General features: G+C 45.6%; 1 protein-coding gene across 1 annotated transcript in view; it reads right to left on the bottom strand.

Annotated features, from left to right (window-relative positions):
• The window catches only part of LOC142585961 (structural maintenance of chromosomes flexible hinge domain-containing protein 1-like), a 409,872-nt gene that overhangs the window by 349,880 nt on the left and 37,331 nt on the right, over positions 1-22,661 (bottom strand). Inside the window, exon 6 of the mRNA XM_075697096.1 lies at positions 10,325-10,467. Within this exon, the coding sequence (XP_075553211.1) occupies positions 10,325-10,467 (143 nt within the window). The remainder of the gene's footprint in view (positions 1-10,324; positions 10,468-22,661) is intronic.

Here is a 22,661-nt window from a genome sequence, read left to right as displayed (position 1 = left end):
AAGTTGCGCGCCCTTCGTATTGGACACTGTGCACGCCATACCGTGGTGTTGTTCAGCAACAACAGGCAGCAATCTTCGTGGCACGGGTAGCCGGTTGGACCCGGCTCGCATGCGCCAAGCGCACGAGGTATCACACAAGAAGGAAGAAGAAGACGGTTCGAGGTCAGTTTTAGAATGCGACTGCCGGAGATTTCTTCACAACCGCAGTGACATTTAGTCGTGGGCACATGTTCACCCTTAATAAATATTGTTGTTTTGTTAACCTGTGTTCCTCAACATTGTTACATTTCTGTTGGAGGTGCAGGGTATGAGTCAAAGCCCCACGAACGAAAGCCAGCGTAGCCCCGACCACCAGCAAGTCCATCCCGTGGAACTGACACGTGCGCCATTTGGGACTCGGCTAACATTACACTCATAAACAGCATAGAAGCCATTCAAAACAGTTGGAACTGACAACTGTTTGAGGGAGTGGTGAGCTTTGATGAATGGAATGAGAAGCAGAAGCTCCGTAACATATATTTCGCTTTGGAGGACTTTACAAAAGCATGGTATGAAAACCACGAACCCTCTTCGTCCTCTTGGGAGGAATTTTGACGACAACTGCTAGCAACATACGCCAGCACGGATCATAAAGAAAAGGTGGAAATTGCGCTTCAAGCTAGAAACCAGCTCACAAACGAGAATGTGGCGATGTACACCAAGGACATGTGCCACCTGTTCAAACGTGCTGATCCAAACATAATGAAGATCATGCATGAAGCCATCTCATGCATGGAGTAAAGCAGGAATGTGGAGTAAAGCATGTATGTTCGCCGAGTTCAGATATGAAGCAACGACCATCGAAAAGACACTGGAACAGCGGGCTCGGCAATGCAACCGTGAGGCAAGCTGTGCACCTGCCCATGTCTTCTCTGGAGGCATGCCGAACGACCTTGAAGCCCGGCGGGAGCTCATCCGGTCAGTGATCAGTGAAGAGCTCAACAAGTTGCAGACACCTCAGTTGCAGACATCGTCGACGTTGTCCGGGACGAACTGAGGCAGGTCATATGGGATCCAGAGGGTGAGCCACAGCCAATGCAGCGCAAAAAAATCAAACTACCCGGTTCGTTGGTCGGAATACCACCGCATCAACAATTAATATTGTAGCGCCATTTCCCAAGCTAAGCAAACCTTTTTCAACATTACATTACCATCATACTTACATGTCAACCCACGTTAATTCTGGAATGTTGTTCATGGTAATACACCAGCCACAACACAATTGTCCCAATCTAACACCCCTGTTCAAAGTGATCAGTGTTGCACAATTTTTAATAATGTCATTGCTTCCTTTTTTTCATGACACTGCATCTATGCTTTTGCCATCTTCAACGAAAGTTTACGATACCCCAATGGATTCAATTCTTGTAGACTGGGTAGGCATTATAAAACTAATCAGTAATTTGAAAATATCTTCGTCTGTGGGTTCAGATGAAATTAATTTAAAAATACTAAAATATACCAAACTGTATTCATCAATTATTCTTTCTAGGATCTTCCAACAATCATTACATTGCTCATCACTGCCAAGCGACTGGAAGGTGGGGAAGGTGGTTCCTGTTCACAAATCAGGTAACACACATTGTCCCGAAGACTACCGTCCCATATCACTACCCAGCATTCCCTGTAAGATTCTGGAGCATATAATACATTCCCACATAATTTACTTTCCTGAGACGAACTCCTTTTTCAACAACAGTCAGCATGGCTTTAGGAAATCGTTCTCCTGAGAAACGCAACTAGCTTGCTTTACTAACGACCTCTTTTCTAAGAACGACTTAGGATTTGACACCAATTGCATCTTTATCGATTTTGCTAAAGCCTTCAATACCGTATCCCATAACCTACTAATCCATAAACTTAGTCTTCTTAACATTGATCCGCTAGTACCAGACTGGATTAAAAGCTTTCTTGCTAATAGAACACAATACGTAATTGTGAACAATTCGTTGTCTGCGCCCCTCGCGGTAACGTCAGGCGTGCCACAAGGGTTAGTTCTAGGTCCTCTACTTTTTCAAATCTATATTAACGATCTTGCTTCCTGTGTGAAATTTTCAACTATTAGGCTTTTTGCTGATGACTGCATTCTGTATCATAAAATTACTGACCTCAATTATTCTCGTAAACTTCAAGACAACATCAATAACGTTTTGTTATGGTGTAACAAGTGGTCTATGAAGCTTACCTTGGGCAAATGTAAATGCATGCGTGTATCACGGCGTACCAATACTACTAACCTGCATACATATTTCCTCAATAATAGCCCTCTCTCAGTTGCCTCATGGTACAAATACCTTGGACTAAACAACACCAGCAACCTTTCCTGGAACATGCATGTCGACATTATATGTAGCAATGCCAATCGCATGTTGAGCTATTTGCGCCGGAACTTCTCATCTGCACCATCGTCACTGAAACTAACTCTCTCCAAAACATTAGTTCGCTCCAAACTAAAATACACATGCGCCATTTGGGACCCGGCTAACGTTACACTCATAAACAGCACACAAGCCATTCAAAATCTTGCAGCCCGTTTCATCTTATCAAACTACTCCCGATATGCTAGCGTTACCTTAATGAAAACAACACTTAACTTGCCAGAACTTTTTTTCCGTTGTAGATGCTTCCACCTTTCGCTCTTCCATAAAATCTACCACCACGACCCTTTGTTGAAAGAACAGCTTATCACCCAACCGTCATACATATCATCTCACTCTGACCATAGTTTCAAAGTTGGTGTGCCGTCTTCACGTACTAAACTTTGTAGTACAGTCGAGCCCGGCTATATCGAACTCGCAAAAAAACGCCTATCAGTTCGACATAGAGCATAATTCGATATAAGCCTGCTAATTAATTGGATGTCATAAAAGCACATACCATTTATAAAATCACTTTATTGATTAAACTAGCTTAGTTTCGCACGAAATAGTCCTGCATTTTCTTCTGCTTTGGCAATTTCGATGGCTGCGACGCACGCACTTTTCCACATTAAGGAGTCTGAGCAGCTGAGGCCGCAACTTTCCGCATTCGCGCAGAAGCACCGGACTAGTGCGAGCGCACCAATCACTTCGGAGGATGTGGGCCAAGGACCGTCGTTGCTTTCCCCATTGTGCCCACTTTCACTTGTGCTCGGTACAATGTTGGCAATGTAGTCTTCGTTTTCGGGCTCTCCCGTGGTCGCGACACATCATTTGCGCTCACAAACTCATCCACCATTGATTCGTCAACAGCTTCCGGAAATTCTGACAGTTCGATCCAAACTTCGGCAACACTGGCAACGGCTTCGTCGCATTCATCAGAATTTACGGTCATCACCGAGCACACGGAAGTCGGCACGGCTGAAGCAATTTCAGATTAACCACTCGTACACGGCCGTGCGTACTGGTCGGGCGCCACGGGCACCGGGTCACGAGTTTGGACGCTTTAGCCCTAATCTCCCCCTTATTCTCCAAGATCGTGCCGAGAGTGCTCCTCGGAATCTTGAGCTCTGCGGGGACATCCGACTTCTCACCGCGTTCGACACGATTTATGACTGCGAGCTTCACGACGAAAGGCAAATTCTTCCGCTTCATCACGGCAACACTGCGAGAGAAGGCCTACAAGGCGCACACAAAAACAGCGAGACAGGTCGCACTTTCGCCATCTTGCATGACGAAGGCACAAGAGCATCTGATTGGCTGTCTGAGCAAGCGCTGTGGGCGGGCCAGGATCATTTTTTGCAGGGGGGGGGGGGGGGGTGCCGACGGCTCGTCCGAAGCAGCGCGGTCGGGAGCGGTCACGGTATGGAGAGCGGTTGGATGGAGCCGCGCAGCCGGGTTTTCTCCGCCACCGCGAGGGAAAGCCAACTTCCGGGGGTACTTTCCGCCGCTTGACGTTCGATATATCGGGTGACGCTGCTATTTTTGTTCGATGTAAGCGTAATTTTTGCAATATATACTCATTGTAACTATATCGTGTCCAGAAATTGTTCGATATATAGAATAATTCGATGTAAACGGGTTCGATATAGTCGGGTTCAACTGTAATGCAATCATCCCTAGCACAAGCAAAGATTGGAACCACCTTTCCGCCACCGTTGTAGCAATCCTGGATACTGCCACCTTCAAAACCACCATTCATGAAATGCCACGTTGAATACATCTTTGTATCTTGCACAATTCTTTTTTTATGTTCACCCACTCCTTTCTCTAATGCCTTTAGACCTTGAAATTATCTTAAATAAATACATAAACAAATAAATAAATAAACCCAACGTAGGCCGAGGTGCTCAGGCAACCCACAGTAGAGAGTGGAGCAGTTGTGACGACTGTTCCGTACCCACTGACAGTATGCAGTGCACCTCGTCTGCTGGAACCACCAGCTGCCTATCCGTCTCCAGTAGGTAGTGCACCTCGTTTTATGGAACAAAGGCCCCAGAAAAGTCACGCCTGGCGCGACCGTGAGCGCAGGCCTCTGTGTTTTCACTGCGGAGAAGCGGGTCACCTGTATAGGTTTTGCACGTACCGTCAAGCTGGATTAAGGGGTTTTCCCAAGTGCAACATGCCCCCGAAACGGTGAATGGCCAGCAGAAATCGAAGAATAATTGTCCACGCGCCAAAGCCCCATTACTCCTTGCCAACATCAACCACGGTCACCGTCGCCTATGCGCTACCAATCACCTAGCCCACACGCGTCTCCAAGTTTGCCTAGGCGTTGTTCACCAAGCCCACACCAAGAAAACTGAAGCAAGTGACCTGTGGAAGTGAGGCAGCTGATAACCAGAGTTATGAAGATCCTCCAATGCAGTTCCAGTGCGATGACAAGACAACTCCAGCAAACGGGTGCAGGAACGAAACAATTACATCAGATTTGCGGTTGATAATAGACGGATGCGAGCTGAATGCCTTAGTCGTGTGGGGATGCGCGACTCTCACGCGTCCCCTGATATCTTGTTTTCCCGCATGGCTCCTGTCTTCTGCAGTGTGGTGTCGCCGCATGTCCTGGCGCTTGCGGCGGTCAGAGTGGTTGAGGCACAGTGCGAGAGATGGCGCGAGTGTTGCGCTGCTGCGGGGGTACTTGGGTGCGGAAAGACAAGGCGCTCTCTCTTTGGCGGCGGGACGGCAAGCAGCTCGGACGTGCCGCGCGTGCGCCGATCCAAGCTTCTGCGAGACTGTCTCACGTGGCCGCCTTCGAATGCGCCACCGTTCGCGTGACCGTACATGCGAACGACCAGGCATTGGGATCCAGCATGGGGCGAACATATTCACTCGCTATCCGGTCGCGGTGAGTCGGACTTCTAGATTTGTCGCGCGCCCATCGGAATGTTTGGGGATAGCAACTCGGCTAGCAGGCATTGATCTATGAAAGGTGCAATAAATGCCCTTGTGATTGTTTGCACTACTGTGTTGTCGTTCCTTTGTCCCAAGAGCACGGGTGTGAGAACCCCACAGTCGACACCGGTGCTGATTATTTGGTAATAAGCTTCAAGATGGCGAAGCACCTGAAAAAAGTTGTCAGACGCAGTGGACTGGACCGCAGATACGCATGGCAGGCGGTCATCTTATTACGCCCCTTGCCCGATGCACCGCAAGACTTGCAGTAAAAAGCTTCACTTACATTTCTGACTTTATTGTACTGCCAGAATGTTCACAGGAACTTATATTGGGAATGGATTTTCTACAAGCTAATGGCGCCATAATTAACCTACATATGTCCAGTGTGTCTTTCTTGACAAAACAAACTACACCTGTGGAAGAATCGGAGGAGCGACGTCTTGCTGCACTGCACGTCTTCGATGATGATGTAACTGTGCCATGGTGACACAGTTGCAGTATGGTTCTTGTGGAGAATGAAACATTTTACGACCGCGAAGGCATAGCGGATGATTTTCAACAAAGGTATTTGCGTGGCTCGCGGTCTTGTTCACTTAAAGAGACACTAAAGAGAAAAAAAGACTTCTGCATCAGTAAATTACCTTTCTATGACACCAAAAACACCACTCTTACTACGATAAGACGCTTGGTAAACCGGAAAAAGCGCAAGAATGAAAGGCGAGTGGCGAAGCCTCCTTGAGGTTCTCGTACCTGGTCACTGTGACGTCATGGATTTTGATGGCATCTTCTAGGACCTACTTAATTATATAGCGGTACAGATTGACTACATTGTGTTCTAAAGGAGCCAAATATTAAACATAGCAAGTTTCAGGAACCTTTACTCAGTCAATGCGGCCCTAATGCGAACACATAATTTGGAATCCCTGACGTCACACTGACGTACCGGCGTCAGGGTTTCGCTGCGAAATTCAAATACTGATACTTCGCCCTTCGTTTTCTCATCTAATAAACTATTATTTTAAAATGACTCCCTGCAGGGTTCTCAAACAATGCTTTATTATTCTCAACTGATTTATTCTTTCACTTTAGTGTCCCTTTAAGCAACGGCCATGCAAATGTCGCACTTACAAATTTCGGAAATGAATTCCAACACATCACACAAGGAACAGCTATTGCCTATTTCCACGAGTTGTGTGTAGCGACCAAATTATGCAGCCTAATGACAATGTCAACTGCTGTGCCAAGAACCTGCAGTGTCAACATATCAGTTACTGTCAACCAGAGACTCCCGGAAGCCCAAAAGAAACAGATGTATGCCCTGATAAAGAATTTTTCTGACTGTTTCTCCACTTCCTCAAAGGTACGGCGCGCACGTCTGTTGCACAGAATTATAACAGAGGATGCCACGAGACCGGTATGTCAGCACCCATATTGAGCGTCACCAAAAGAAAGGGAGATCATCAAGAAGCAAGTAGAGGAGATGCTTTCAGATGACGTTATTCAGCCCTCCAGCATTACATGGGCATCTCCCGTAGTGCTCGTTAAGAAAGAAGATAACACACTTCGATTCTGCGTCGACTACTGTAAATTGAACAGCGTAACTAAGCGGGATGTATACCCCCTTCCGCGTATCGACGATACGTTAGATCGGCTCCGATGTGCAAAGTTTTTCTCCTCCCCGGATCTCAAGAGCGGATATTGGCAAACAGAGGTGGATGAGCGGGAACAAGAAAAAACAGGATCTGTAACCCCTGACAGCCTCTAAGAATTTAAAGCACTTCCATTCAGCCTCTGTTCCGCGCCTGCAACGTTCCAGCGAATGAGGGACACTGTTCGCAGTATTGAAATGGCAGTCGAGCTTGGTGTACTTGGATGATGTGGTCGTATTTTCCCCAACATTTGACCAACATCTAGAGCGCCTGTGACTTATATTAGAAGCTATTCGCGCAGCAGACTTGACAATTAAGCCAATCCATGCCTATTTTGATGAGACAGCCAACACTGAAGTTCACACCGATGCAAGTAACGTCGGCCTCGGTGCCATACTAGTGCAGTGGAAGAACGGCCAGGAGAAAGTAATAGCTTATGCCAGCCGTAAGCTCTCGAAAGCAGAGGCAAACTACTCAGCAACCGAGAAAGAGTGTCTTGCAGTCATTTGGGCAATATGTAAATTTCGACTCTACCTCTATAACAGACCATTCAGAGCAGTCAGTGATCACCATTCGCTTTGCTGGCTGGCGAATCTCAAGGATCCATCTGGACGACTGGCAAGATGGAGCCTTAAGCTTCAAGAGTATGACATTACTGTCGTATACCGTTCCGGGAGGAAACACAGCGATGCTGACTGCTTGTCACGCACACCAGTGAGACAATTGTGTCAGAAGAAGATTTCCCATTCCTTGGCATTGTTGATGCGTCACAAGTCACTCAACAACGAGATGACCCAGAATTGCTTCCTCTTATACAGCATCTGGAGGGACTCGACGTTCAACTTCCACATATTTTTTTTAGAGGGCTATCCTCGTTCAATCTGCAAGGAAGTGTAGTCTACAAGAGAAACTTCAAGAACAGCAAGACAAAGTTTTTACTTGTCGTAGCCACAGCTATGTGAGAAGAAATTTTGCATGCATGTCACGATGAATCGACATCTCGACACATGGGCGTGAGCCGTAAATTCGCCAGGATTCCTCTGAAATACTACTGGCCTATGTTATTAGCATCAGTGCAGCACTATGTCAAGACTTGACTCGAGTGTCAAAGCTGCAAGACTCCATCCGTAACACCGGCAGGCTTCCTCCAGCCAATAGAGCCACCAAAAGCACCTTTCCTTACCTGCCAACCTGGCGAGATCAAAAATCGGGAGACTTTATTCGCGCCAACAGGGGGGGCATCACTGTTTCAACTTCCGGTGGCCTTAGCAACTCGGTGAAACATGTTTTCCAGCAGTGTTTTTCATTTTTTCCAACCATAGACCACTGCATGTCCCACCTTTCTTCATTAAGAATGTCCTCTGGAAGACTGTACGCCTGTAGTGTGGCAAACTCAGCTTCGAGAGCATCTAAAGTGTCTTCAGCAGATTCATTGGCACCTCAGGGCAGCAGCTGAAAGAAACGAAGACTCGAGAGCGATGCCTGTGAAATTTCAGGTTGGCCACCTCCGCATTCTTCATAGTTGCGTTTCAGAGTTGCATCTACATTCATAGCGCTTCGCCTCGTCTCATTTCGGAAATATTTTCCATAGAAGAGGCCCAACGTAGTCGCTGACACTAAGGGGTAGGTTGTGTTCGACGAGGAATCCCGTAAACAGGCACTCCACACGTATGACACTGTCGTCGCACTTGTTCCGGAGAAAGTTCACTATGCTGCCTTGCTGCTCAGGGGTATGAACATAGCTTTGGCGCTTCGACGTGGAAACGTGCAGTTTCAAGTCGCCGTTGACACCGTAAGACACGCTGTCGCATCCAAACGTTCTACAAAATGTAAAATGCTCTTTTCTTGATGTCAAAAAGCAAGGAAATTCAGAAGTTCGCAATAACTTCTGCAAATACCTTTTCAGTCTTTGGTAGCGCCACTAATCATACACAAAAGCAGCAGCAACAAGATGCGCTATGGCGGAAGGCATGCATGAAATGCAAGAACTACATTGGCTCTGGCTTTGGTCGGCTTACTAGACGCTGTAGTCGGCTGCTTAGTCAATGATACCGATGGTGCTAGTGCTTCCGTTGTTGGTGATGCTGACAATTACGATGCGGCTGTAGATTCCACGGTGCCGATTTCGCAAAAACCATTATTGCGCGAACACAGACCAATTTTTGGGGAGATATAAGATAGTGATCATATAATCGGAAAGTTCAGTCCAAAATCGGGAGTCTCCCAGGCGAATCGGGAGGGTTGGCAGGTATGCCATTCCAACAAGTTGGTATGAACCTCCTTGGACCCTTCCCAATATCATCTTTAGGCAAAAAGTGGATAGTTGTGGCCACGGACTATCTGACCCGTTACGCAGAAACTGATTCCCTGTACAGTGCAACGGCTGTCGAAGTTGCAAAATTCTTTGTCAACAATATTGTGCTCGGGCATGGCGCTCCCATAGTTGTTATTACTGATTGTCGAACAGCCTTTACTGTGGACCTAATGAAATGCTTGTTGCAAATGACACATACTAATCATAGGAGAACTATGGCGTACCACCCTCAGACAACCGGTTTAACTGAATGCCTCAACAGAACACTGGCTGACATGCTTTCGATGTATGTCGACGTTGAACATAGGCTGTAGGACGAAATTTTGCCGTACATCACCTTCGCATATAATACGGCCGTTCAAGAAACAACACGAGTCGCCTTGTTTGAACTTTTATTCGGCCAAGCATGAACAAGTGCCAAAGAGCTGCGCACTAAAGAAAGTTCGTTATACCCATTGCAAGGAAATTTTAGCTTCGTTAAAACAAGGTTTTCAATACATGAGCATCCATTGCAATTTCGAGGGGAGCCACGATTGCTTCATTATATCCATTAGTTCGTGATATCCCGTTTCGTTATAACAAGGTTTTACTGTATTTCACCACAAAACAAACACAAAAGTTGACGATTCATTGGCTGCCAATTGTTATACCTGATGTACTGTTAAAACCGGTGTCATGATAAGTGGGCTCGACTGTATTCCTGCTTTCATTGCACAAATTCAATGCTGTTCAAGGACTGAAGTCGCATTATGTGCTATGTTTGAGAATGAAACACTGCCGTCAACTACAGGCAACCTTTTTTTAATGCAGATTAGCAAAAGGTCTCAGTGAACAGACCCTCAAGCAATAAGCCATTTTATAATTTCTGTTCTGTGCACCACATGTGAATTTGGTGCACAAGGACAAAAGGGCTCCATAGCGATCTTAGAAAGGCCTAAAATGCTCAAGAGCTGCAAATGCAAGCTAGTAGCAGTAAAAGCCCTGTTCAGAAAGAGGGTAATCCCACTCACGAAAGCTGCAGTGCCTTGTCCTTGCGAATGAATTTGGACAGTCGGTAGATGGCCCAGTTGTTGAGCTGCCAGGAGGTCATGCCACAACCATTGTCCAACACAAGGATGGTGCTCTTCTCCTGCTGCGAGCTGTCATCCAGGTACTAGGGCAGTACAAACAGTAGCACACCATTACACATCAAGGTACAGTCACAACAAGGGGAGAAATCATCATTTCAACATAAAATTTGTTGAAAACATAGACAAGACCACCACATAGATAGATAGTACGAGACAAAGACCATATATGCTATTCTGAAAGCGTAACTTTCAGTGTTTAATAACTGGCAGATGTGACTTGTGTTATAACTAACGTTGCCACCCATCTTTATTGGTACTTGCTACCTGGTAAATAAGCCTCCCTCCGACAATAAGATTGCCTTATTTATGTTCACAAAATTGTGATCTAGCAATCTAGCTCAATACTATTTATCTTTTGTGCAATAGCTTATGTGAAGTAAGCTTATCCATCAGTGATATTGTCCCATCATGGCATTGCCAAGCACACTGGTCACACAGGTACCAGGAGTACATGGCATCAATGAACATCCCTCACTAGAGCGAGGTGTCCCAGTAAACACACACCTCGCACATCCTTCAGATACTCATCATGAAGCCATGCACAAAGTTTTACTGCAAGCATAACATGTAAACATTAATGCATTGTCACCCCCGCCTCTTGACACATCTTGTTCACATTTAGCAGATCAGTTCATCTTAAAACATGACCAACACATTTTTGGTGCCATAGTATTAGGTGCTTGTAATTGTGAAAATTAAACTTGGCATCTACAATTTTGAACATGACACCTGAGGGGAATGCATTCAACAATTCAATGTATTTAATCTATTCTAACACGGACTTTTTTTTTCAGAAAGATTCAACAAACTATGACATGCGCATTAGAATCTAGTACGAAACTAAAGCTACAATACTAGCTGGTGTCAAAATTCAATCCACCCCTCCTGAATCCCACCTTCCAATCTCAAAAGCAGTGGTAGAACAGCCATTTCCCCTTTCGGAGCAGGTCCTGGTGCAGGCAAACAGCCGATTTGGTGCAGCAGCAAGCACTTTTGGCAGGGGTCAAACGCACATGTGCTTACCATATACCATGCAAATATTAACTGATATAGTCTATATGTTGTGGCGGCGGGTTTGCCTTAACCTGCAAGCGCGGCCAGGAAACGATGTGACGCTCCTCCACACCACGACGCACACAGGGCGCTACGACCAGATTAACCCAGGATGCAACACAGTACGACAGTCACGGTTTGTGGGAAAAGGTTCACCGCTAGACCGATCGAGTATGCGCACCTAAACTGAATATTACATCATGCAATGTACTCATGCCATGCCATGCACATTAGGGAATTTTCGAATAGGGGCCACAAAGATGTTGCGACCGAAAAAAAAAAAAAAAAGATAGCGTCAGCACCACTGCACATGCATGAGACGCAAATATGGTTCTGGGTTTGTGTTGGCAACGCTATTTCACCAAAATAGCGCAGCGACACAAACTCGTTGAAAACGTTTTGTGTCAGCGAACACGGCGGATCTCACCGTGCACCCCATTCACTAATACCATTCTTAACTATGCACCACATGTGATTCTGATCGCAGTAGCTCTATTGCAAAGCTCCGCTATCACCCGTAAACTTAGAAAACTTTACCTTTAATAATAGAATGTGACATCTTCCTTTGGCAAACTCCGCGGTACCGCGCGAGCGGGTTCGATGGACACCAAAATAAAGCACCAGCAAGAGGGTACAGCGCCACTACATTGTACGTCTGTCAGAAAAAAATTCGCGAATTATGAACCAGACGACTCCAACGAGCCCATAGAGTTTCTCTGTGAGAAACTCTATGGACGGGTCCCTGCTTCATTCTATGATGATGATAGCCTGTGGTTGGTTTTGATTTCGGTTTTCCTAGCTGCGAAACATTGACAGAGGGAAGGTTTCGCTTTTATGCATGCTTTGATGCAGCCTCAGCACAATTTGCCACTAAAAAGCCGTTTTGTCATCGGATGGCATGACGAGTCCCTTTCGGCGCAGTTTGGCACAAATGGCGCGGGTGTTCCGCCACTGCAACGGCCATGCTCTGTCATACTGCAAGTGCCGGAATTTTTTCAACATTACACATTATCTATAGGTGCTGTCGAAATTACAGCTGCAGTGAGTTCAGAGCTTTAATTTTTTTTCACAAGCGAGAACAAATCACTATTTTTCTTGCTTACAATGTTTCTCTTTCTTACCATGAAAATCTCATGAGGGAACAGCAATTGTATTGCATTTTTCAGTCAGGAAATGGTGAGAAATGCAGCTCTTGTGCTGATTTTATACGAAAGAGAAGGAAGGGTTGGGAATTTATTCGGTAAATGAAGGTGGAGCGACACAATAAACATCTATTTATTGTTTTATTGATGCCCTCACTAATTGAACATTCGGTTAATTTGGCCATCTTTCTGTTCTTTCTTTTTCTTCTTTTTGTCCCACGAAATTTGAGTTAACAAGGTCTTACAGTAATTCTAAATCAATTGAACTGCCAGATAACACAAACTAATCGATTGGACCCAGCAGTGTCACATGTATTCAACTCTTTCCCTACTGCGCCTATCGGGCAGCATTAGCCTGCTAACAACAATTTCAAATGCCCTTTTCAAGACCTTCCGTGCCGCTCACGGACGTGCTGCGCCATGTGACATATAGTAGTAAAACTAAACCTTCGTTTTCCATGGATTTTCTTCTTTTCCCGCTTGGCATTGATTCCTAATGGGCTCTGATGATGCGTGTGCGCTCATCAGGGTTGAAAGTGAAAGCGGGCATTTCCGGAAGCAGCATGCGCATTCCGAAACAATGTAGATATCACGATTCTGCTGCATCTGTGGCTGATTTTATTCATGGCTCAAGCAGCAGTGAATAAGAGGATGCTGCGTTTTCATTCCACTTTGATTCTGAGAACAATGCGACAGAAATCAACCCGGAACATGAGGATGCACCACTAATTCATGCTCCTCTACCAACTGACGCCATTCAGCACTAGCCAGCTAACATGGAGACATTTTGAAACTGCAAGAAATGTTACAACAGCAAAAAAAAAAACAAGATTTTACTGCAAGACTTTGCAGCGTTCCCCTATGCTTCACATCAAGGAACTACTTTGCTGCATGGCACAACCAACTGTAGTGCTTCCAGTTAAATTTTTCTAGCGCAAGTAGTTTTTAAAAAAACGATTTCTTCACAGATAGTCACTATTAGTGAAACATTTTGTATATTCCAAAAATGTTTTCGCACTTTTATATTCTTTTCAAATACAAGCGTACCTTTTTAAGTTTTGTTCAATGTTATTCTATAACCATGTCTCTGGCAATTTATATTTTTGTTATTACATAAATCTTTGTTAACTAAAGTTGTACGCTTTCATGCACCTTCGCTTGCTTGAAAAAATGTTTTGTTTATAACTGCTATGGCGTACACGGAGTAGCTTATTCTTTGTTCCAGACCTATTTGAATGATTGCCAGCAATGAGTCACGGTTAATAATTACATGTCCTCTTTTAAAAATGTTGCCTCAAGAGTTCCATGGGGAAGTCTCTTGGGACCACTTCTTTTTAATGCTTACGCAAATGCTGTTATTCAAGTAAATAATGACATTTCCATTGTAATGTACACAGACAACAGATGTCTGTTCGTAACCAGCCGGGAGATAAATGAAGTTTTCATGAAAGCTCAAGGGGTACTTTCAGATATTTTTAAATGGTCAAGTAAAAACTTTCTTAAAATCAACGATTGTAAAAAAAAAGCCATCTTATTTAGGGCCAAACACAAGAGAAAGAGAGAGAGAGAATGAAAATTTTTATTAGGTAAATGCACCTTTGGAGTAGCGTCCTCATTTCAGAATGCCTTGAGCTCGGGTCGCGCCCTGGGCCCTCGCAATCAGCCGTTGCTGATCCTCGAGGTCGGAGCTGGCTAAGACTCTCTCCCAAAGCTCGTTGGTGTGGTAAGGGTTCGGAGGATTTAACGTGCCGCTCTGCAACCCCCTACTATGTGGCTGCGGGACCTGGGCTCTGCGCAGAAGCGGCATTGCGGAGACAATTGTGTAGGGGCTATGAGGTGGTTTCTGGTGGGGTGGGGGAATGTATTAACCTGTAGAGCTCAGAGGAATCGCTCCTGCTGTCTAGGTAGTGCACATGTTCTGCGGGTTAGCTTGTAGTGTTGTGTGATGTGTTGGTACAAGACTAGAAGGTGCATGTGCTCGGGTTAAGATTCCTCTGCGTCGGCTCCGTGAGTCAAATCTCAAGCCACGTGTTTGGTGACCCCGTTGCCAGGAATGCCACGATGAGCTGGCAACCAGATGATCATGACTGATCTCGTGGGCGGCTTCTGATTGATGATCTTGAGCATAGTGGTATGAATTCTGCTGCTAGCAAAATTGCGGCACGCCTGTTGGAAGTCTGTCACTATGACTTCAACCTCTGTTTGGGAGAGCGCGAGGGCTATGGCAGCTTCCTCGGCTTGGAGGGGACTGTTTCGGGTGAGCGAAATGCTGCTCCGATGTTCTTTGTTGACTACTACGGTGGCTGTTGTGGCTGCGCGTCTGGGGTAAGACCTCACATCCGTGTAGGCTGCAGAGGGTGAAGTCTCGTATTGCTTGTGTATGGCCAGGGCCCGGGCCTCCCTTCGCTGTGCGCAGTGCACCGGGTGCATGTTGCGAGGTAGAGGACGTTTGGTGATGTTGCTCCGGATGGCATGGGGTAAGCTCACAGTGTGAGGTGGTAGATGGCTGAGAGGGGAAGAGAGCCCCAGGCGTAAGAAGATGGACCTCCCCACTTCCGCAACCGCCAGCCTTGTTCGCTGACTGGATAATTGTGCCTCGATCAGCTCCTCGGTCATGTTGTACACTCCTAGTTGTAGTAGGCATTCTGTGGACGTACTGATCAGCAGGCCCATCGCCTGCTTATATGCCTTTCTGATCAGCGTGTTGATTTTCTTGAATTCCATCACATTGAGTAGTGCGTATGGAATAGCGCAAGTTATTCGAGACACGACGAAGGCTACAACCCGAAGCATGTCCGCCTCCCCCATGCCTCTCGCCTTGGTTATTATTTGCCGGATCATGTAGGTAACTTGGGCTGTTCTATTCTTAAGCTTGTGAATTAATATTGTGTTGGTGCGATCTGATTGGAAAACCATTCCCAATATCTTTACGCTCAGAGAGCCCAGACAGATGGTGTGTCCCTCCAGTTGTATGTTGATAGTGGGAAAGCCGGATGCGTGCTTCTTTCGCGGTGAGACCAGGAGTAGCTCTGACTTTTGGGGGGCGCAGCTGAGGCCGCATGATTTTGCATAGTCGCTCACCACGTCTGCGCTTCCTGCAAGCGGCTCTCCATTGCCCCGATGGACCCTGTGGACGACCAGATGGTAATGTCATCAGCATACAGGCAATGCCGGATCCCCGGGATGTTATCGAGGCGTGGCGGAAGGCCTATTATGGTGATATTGAAAAGGAGAGGGGATAACACAGCGCCCTGTGATGTGCCGCGCCTGCCCAGTAGGAAGGGGTTTGTGGCTTGGTCCCCGACCTTTAGGATGGCTTTTCTATCTGAGAAGAAATCTCTGATATAGGAATACGTTCTGACCCCACAGCCCAGCGTATTTAACCTCTGTAAGATTGCTGTATGCTTGACGTTATCGAACGCCCCTTTAAGATCTAAGGCGAGGATAGCACCCCTTTAAGCCGTGGGGGAGTTGCGTGTCTCTGGTACAATCACCTCCTCTTTCAGCTGAAGTAGGATGTCTCGAGTTGAAAGGTGTGGAAAGAATCCTATCATAGTTGTTGGAAGTTTCCCCGAGTCCTCCAGGAATGGTTGTAGCCTGTTGAGAACGATGTGCTCTAGGAGCTTTCCTACACACGAAGTGAGGGAGATCAGTCGTAGGTTCTCAATAGCTGATGGCATGCCTGGCTTCAGTCTCAGACGAACCTTGGCCATTTTCCAGCCCTCAGGAAAGTTTCCTTCCCTCCATACTTCGTTAAGATGAGCGGTGAGCTCTAGTAGGGAGGGGTTGTCAAGATTGACAAGTGCCTTATTGGTAATTTGGTCCATTCCCGGGGCTGTGTGGCGTCTCAAGCCCATTATTGCCGCTGTTACTTCATGTAGATGAATGTTCTCATCTAGGAGCTCGTTTGGGGTGCCGGTGTAGGGTGGCAGAGGCTTCGATGGCTGTGTGGGAAAGTACTGGGCTTTGAGAATCAAAAGGAGGTCTGCCTCATTTCCTGGAAATTGGTGGATTACTCTGGCCATATTGTAGTGGCATTCCATTTTGCTGCTGGCTGGGTTGATTAAGTATCTCAATAACTTCCACGTCTTGGAAGTACTCAGTCTTCCTCTCAAGCTGTCGCAGAGGGATAGCCAATTTTCTCAGCAGAGCGTGGTAGCGTATTCTGCAGCCTCTTGTGTGAGTAGTTCGATTCGCCTCTTGGGCTTGCGATTTTATCTTTCCCTTTTCTAACGCTTCAGCAGGCTACGGCGGGCTTCCCACATGTGGAGCAAGCGAGCGTCGATGCTCGGAGTGGTAGTGGATGTTTCAAGCATTTGGTGTGCGCCTTCACATCCTGGTGAATCTGAGTGATCCAGTCCTTAATTGACTGAAGCTGTTGGCTGTTCGTTTGTAGCTCTTTGTTTTCTTATCTCCCACAGCTTGGTCCAATCCGTGAGGCGAGCAATGCCTATCCTGGTTTCGTATTCGAGCCCATGGAGAGTGGTGGCTAGCAGCGTATGGTCACTGCCTAGGTACTCCTCCAGATTGGTCCAGCAAGCTTGGGGGATACTTCTGGTGAGGGTTAAGTCATGGTTCGTGTCTCTTGTAACACTTGTGCCAAGCCTCGTGCTATTCCTTGGATCGTTGACGATTGTGAGATCCATAACCTCAATAACTTTGTGAAGCAGGTGTTCCCAGGGGTTGGTGTACGTATAAGCCCAGAGGGGGTGGGCTGCATTGAAGCCGCCCACTATTAGAAATGGATGGTTGCGTGCTCCGTGGCTTGCTCCAAAACCTATTTGAGGATTGATGGTGGACTTTTCAGCCGAGAGTAGACAGTAGACACAAGCACACCTTTCTACCAGCAGATCTGTTGCCTTGGTGAGACTCCAATCGAGATTGTACCAAAGCATAAATCGCTAGGCATCATCTTTTCTGCTGATAAGACCTGGACAGCTCTTATTGACTATCTTGCTAAATCACTTTCTTCAGTTATGGGAGCGCTATCACGGTGCTGCCATTTCATTCCTAGCAAGGTCAAAATGCAAATATATAACGCACTGTTTCACGCTCGCGAAATCTTCTGCACACTTGTGTGGGAAACAACTATGCTGAAATATCTGCGCAGAATTGTTTTGCTACAGAAGAACGCAATATGATGCGTTGCAAACGTATTGTATGCCCATTCTACCACAGAATTCTTTCTCCGCTATCAAGTCATAAATGCCACGCTAATTTATCAATACCACCTACTCCACTCACTTTTCTTATCAAACAATAACACTAAGATTTTTTGAACATTCATTCCAGGCTGGAAAAACAAATAGGCAATCCTCGAACTAGAGGCCATGAGAGCTGGCTAGTACCACGATGGCACACATCTCATGGCAAACACTCACTGACTTTCAATATCCCATATTTTTTGAAAAAATATCAGCAGAACAGGATCAACTTCAACAACATTTCTAAAGAACAGTTGCGTGAATACTTTATTTCAGAACAGTACTGAGCATTCCCATCCATTTATTAACCCTACAGTTTCATTTCATTGCATTTGATTGCCATGTTTTTTTTTCATTACATATTTAAGTACCATTTGTGTTTTTGTAATTATTTTTTGTCATATTTTACTATTTAAATATGTGGTGTCATTATTAAGTTTGTTACTTCTAGTAACACGACATTTTATATGTATGTTATATATATATATATATATATATATATATATATATATATATATATATATATATATATATATATATATAATAACTAACAAGCACGTTTAGACTAGTATAGAAAAATAAATGACATAAAATGTTGATAAAACATAACTGATACATACATATAAAATGTCGTGTTACTAGAAGTAACAAACTTAATAATGACACCACATATTTAAATAGTAAAGGTAAAATTTAAAATAAAAATGTATAGATAACATGCAATATATATATATATATATATATATATATATATATATATATATATATATATATATATATATATATATATATATATATATATATATATATATATATATATATATAATATATATATAATATTATATAATATATATAATATATATATATATTGTGTATGCTGCCTTGTGTACAGGCCCTCAGGCACCTTTTAAGCTGCATTTTGCTGCTTTTCGCCCCGGCTGACCCTCCAACAATTAGGTCGGAAATAAAATCCTTTGATTGAATGATTGACTGATTGAAGTAAACATCTGTAATGCATGTGTAGTCGTCTAGATAAGCACCATTTAGCATACCGAAATGCACGCAAGCACCAATGTATTGCTCATTGCAGAATGCTTATCGCCAGCGAAATCTGTACTACAATTACTGGGTTTTGTTCAGCCGCATATTTCAGTAGCAGATTGGCCATCACGCTATCCTGAAATGTTGTAACAGGAGTGCAATACGTTGTACAGAGGTGCGACATGGGGATGCGGCAGGGAGCTGGCATATTTGCATGGCGAGACCACGTAGACAAGTATATATCATTGTTAAGGATAGACCCATTCAACCTATACTCCCGATAAGAGCATTGTTATTGCAGTTGGATTCTTTTGCGCGATCTCCCCCATCCCCTTCCAGTGCACTCTAAGCACTCTCGCCGACTGCAAATCCGTGCCCCTTGCTACTGAAAGACTGGCTTTCCACAATGCTTCGACGTCCAGTGGCTGAGTACATTTTAGAGGCGAAATTTCGCCACAAACGCGAAATTATAACAAAATTCAGCACAAAATCAGACACAAATTCTTAGATTCGATCGAAACAAACACTACCATTTTTTCCTCTGTACAGCCAGCAATATATTCAACTTGTTTCAAATGTTCATATCCACACAGATATTCACAAAGATCATAGTTTTCGAACTAAATACAAACATTAGAATTATTATTAATATTAGACAAATATTATTTTATGGTATTCAATATATTCAAATATTTGCACAAGCCTATCTAAGGCATTTCAAGTACAGATTCAAGGCACATATTTTCTAATAAGCTTTTAAGGCATTCCACAACACCAATGAATGACCAACTATAAACGCTTGTATTTCATTTTCATGACTAGACTTTGCCGGACGTGCTCAATGGCCTGCAATTTCCGAGATTGTGCTTCCAAAAAACTCGGAGGATGCTTAAGTTTCACCTTTAAGGCCAAACTACACGTACATGTGCCAGCTCGCAAAAGCTTGCGCCCAAGCACCTCACTCATGCGCAAATGGTACAGGGCAGATTGTGCACATCGAAGCGCACTGCGAGCACAAATAATTACTAATTTACGCATGCTAAGAAATAGCTTTGCCCAACATGGCAGCATCCATGGCTCCCGCTTCATCGTGAATTCTTGTGGTGCCTACATTCTCACTTGCGCTGATCACCAGTAACTATTGAAATGAGCTTTCACTTTCTCTAAACTCACCTGAAACATTAGTTATTAACGCATGGCGCGTCCAATTTCCGAGATCGTTCTGCGATTCTGGTGCCCATAGGCCTAACGACATGTGCGCGTAGCAACAGGATGGTTGCTAATTGATTGTCTTGGCTTGGGCATGTTTGGCACAAAGCATCAGGCGGCGCCCTGTCTCCTAAAGTCTTCCTTGCGTTTGGGTTCCCGTAAGTTAAACTAAAAGACTTGAAAGGACGCACGAAGAAAGGTGGCACAAATGTGCTTGCAATTAACGTATGTAAGGCCACAAACACTATTCTAAAGCTGTCTATCTTCTCTAGACAAATATCGGTGTTCTGGCTGGCTCACAAACATTAGAAACAATGTCTACCAAGGTCAAAATGTGAGCCAAGTGGACGCGTGCCGACATGCATCTTGTAGAATCAAATTGCCATTCCTCACGAGATGCAGCTAATGGAAGACACATGGGCACGAGCTTTTGCACGCCCACAAGTGTACATGCAGTTTGGCCTTGAAGAGTGGAACGTGATGGCATTTAAAGGTTCCCAACTGCTTCTCACACTTCCTGGCAACTGCAGCTAATGTAACTGTAATGTTTACCGGGAAATGCTGGCGGCAAACACTATGCACAAAGGCAAACCTTCTGGTAGAAATGTGGCCTCTCGCATGGACCAATCCCGGAGGTAGTTCAAAGCAGAGTAAAAAAATTAGTCAACCCTCAATATATCGAACAGCGCAATGATAGCGAAATAGTTCGATAAAGCCATAATTCGATATATAAAATTGCGTAAAAAACTTGTACAAATCAATCAATGAACCAATTGTGGTGCAGTAAATACTCAGTTAAAGCTTCCCACAAAGCATTTATTACTTCGGCTGACAGCGCACAGGAGCACCGTTATTCCCTCCTTACTGTGCTTGCCTCCGTAGCAGCGCAGCACCTTAGAATCCAGGGTCCTGGTGGGCAGCATCTCTTAGAAGAGCTCGGTCTCATCGGCATTATAAATATCCGATGGTGCGTAGTCTTTCAGGATGCCTGCGAGGCTGGCTAACATCCACACAGTGGCACCACCACTAGCCCCCGAAGCGGCTTCACTACACAAAACTTTGCCGATGATGTTGTGGCGTGACTTGCATCTGATCAGCCAACCTATGCTGTCCTTAAAGTCATCTGTTCCTAGCATGCAGGCATAATCCAGCGCCGTTTGCCACACAATATCACCACTAAGGGAGATTTTCTTGGCCTGCATTTCCACGAACCAGGTATAAACTGACTTGTCCAAGGCCTTGTGCACCAGCTGAGTCACTTTCTTGTGCTTCGCTGATGTCCCTGAAGCTAGCGGTTTGGCTGTAGCATCCTTCCTCTTCAATATTGTCGAAAGCGAGCTCGCCGGAATTCTACATTCTTCTGCGATGGTTGAGTTTTTTCTTTCCAGCTTCAGCCTGGGCGATAACTCGAGCCTTATCTTCTAGTGACAAAAACTTGAGTTACTTTGTCAGCTGCGACATGCTTCAGCTGACGATCCAACAGCTTCGAGAAACAATGAACAATGCATGCAATCATTCGTACTCAAGCATGCGTCTCCCAAACGCCTCGTCGCAACTTACCAGGATTTGACCTCGTAACTCCTACTTTGTATAGTAATTGGTGCTGTGCACCGGAGCCATTTTGACGAAACTTGGCATAAAATGAATAATTAGAAATACTATAAAAATAAAATTGTTTGTATTGTTACGTTTCGCCTACGACGCGCGGTTTAGCCGGCGCGGATGCAACAGACGCCGGGGCTTCGTTCAAAGCGGCAGACATTTTGGCCCGTTCGGCGCCGCCGCTACGCCTCCCCGCCAAGCGCGTCCAGGCATGTTCCGATGCCACGTGTCTTCATGTGCGTGTGTGAGTGTATGTGCATATTGGTGCCCACGCTTGTCGAAGCGCGGCAGCTGGGGAGAGGAGCTCCCAACAACTGTGAAGCAAGGGGGTCTGACAGGCGCCGACACGACGTGTGAGCCACCTTCTCCTCCCCATTGTGCCCGAACGGCGCCGGCACGACGGCTGCGCCACCTTATCCCTTTGTGCCCGAGCGGCACCGTCACGTGCTCGTCTATAGAGGGGTTCCTTCTTGCCCTCAACTGCGAGAGTATAAAAGCAGCTGCCCCCGGACGCCAAAGGAGGGCCCCGATTTCTTCTGTTGAGTAAAGTGCACTCCCGCCTCTCTACTTCGGTCAACCTGACCGCCATCTCTTTCAATGTTAGAATAAACAAGTTGTTTTGTTGTTACCAGTTGACTCATGCTTTGCCGGGACCTTCGGATGCTTCCAGTTGTACCCCAGGCCGCCAGGCCAACGCTACCCTTGGGGCTTGCGACCCAGGTGCAACAACGGGCGTCAGCGCCGAGTTCCCAACAACTCGTGCCAGCGGCGCGATTACAACAACTGTCTGCCAGCGGTGAGATCGCGACAACGGAGGCCAGCAGCGAAGAGATGCAGTTGACTGTATGCTGAGCAGCTCAACGACCATCCGGGAGCAGTGCAACGAGCCCTGTGTGATGACTGGTTGCCTGCAGCGGAACGACTGCGCTGAATTCTTGGCTGCGAGGTTTGGTGAGTGCGGGACTT

The sequence above is a fragment of the Dermacentor variabilis genome, chromosome 6 (assembly GCF_050947875.1).
Source record: "Dermacentor variabilis isolate Ectoservices chromosome 6, ASM5094787v1, whole genome shotgun sequence".
Lineage (NCBI taxonomy): Eukaryota > Metazoa > Arthropoda > Arachnida > Ixodida > Ixodidae > Dermacentor > Dermacentor variabilis.
The sequence above is the reverse complement of the archived record's forward strand: the minus strand, read 5'-3'. Positions and strand labels throughout refer to the sequence as shown.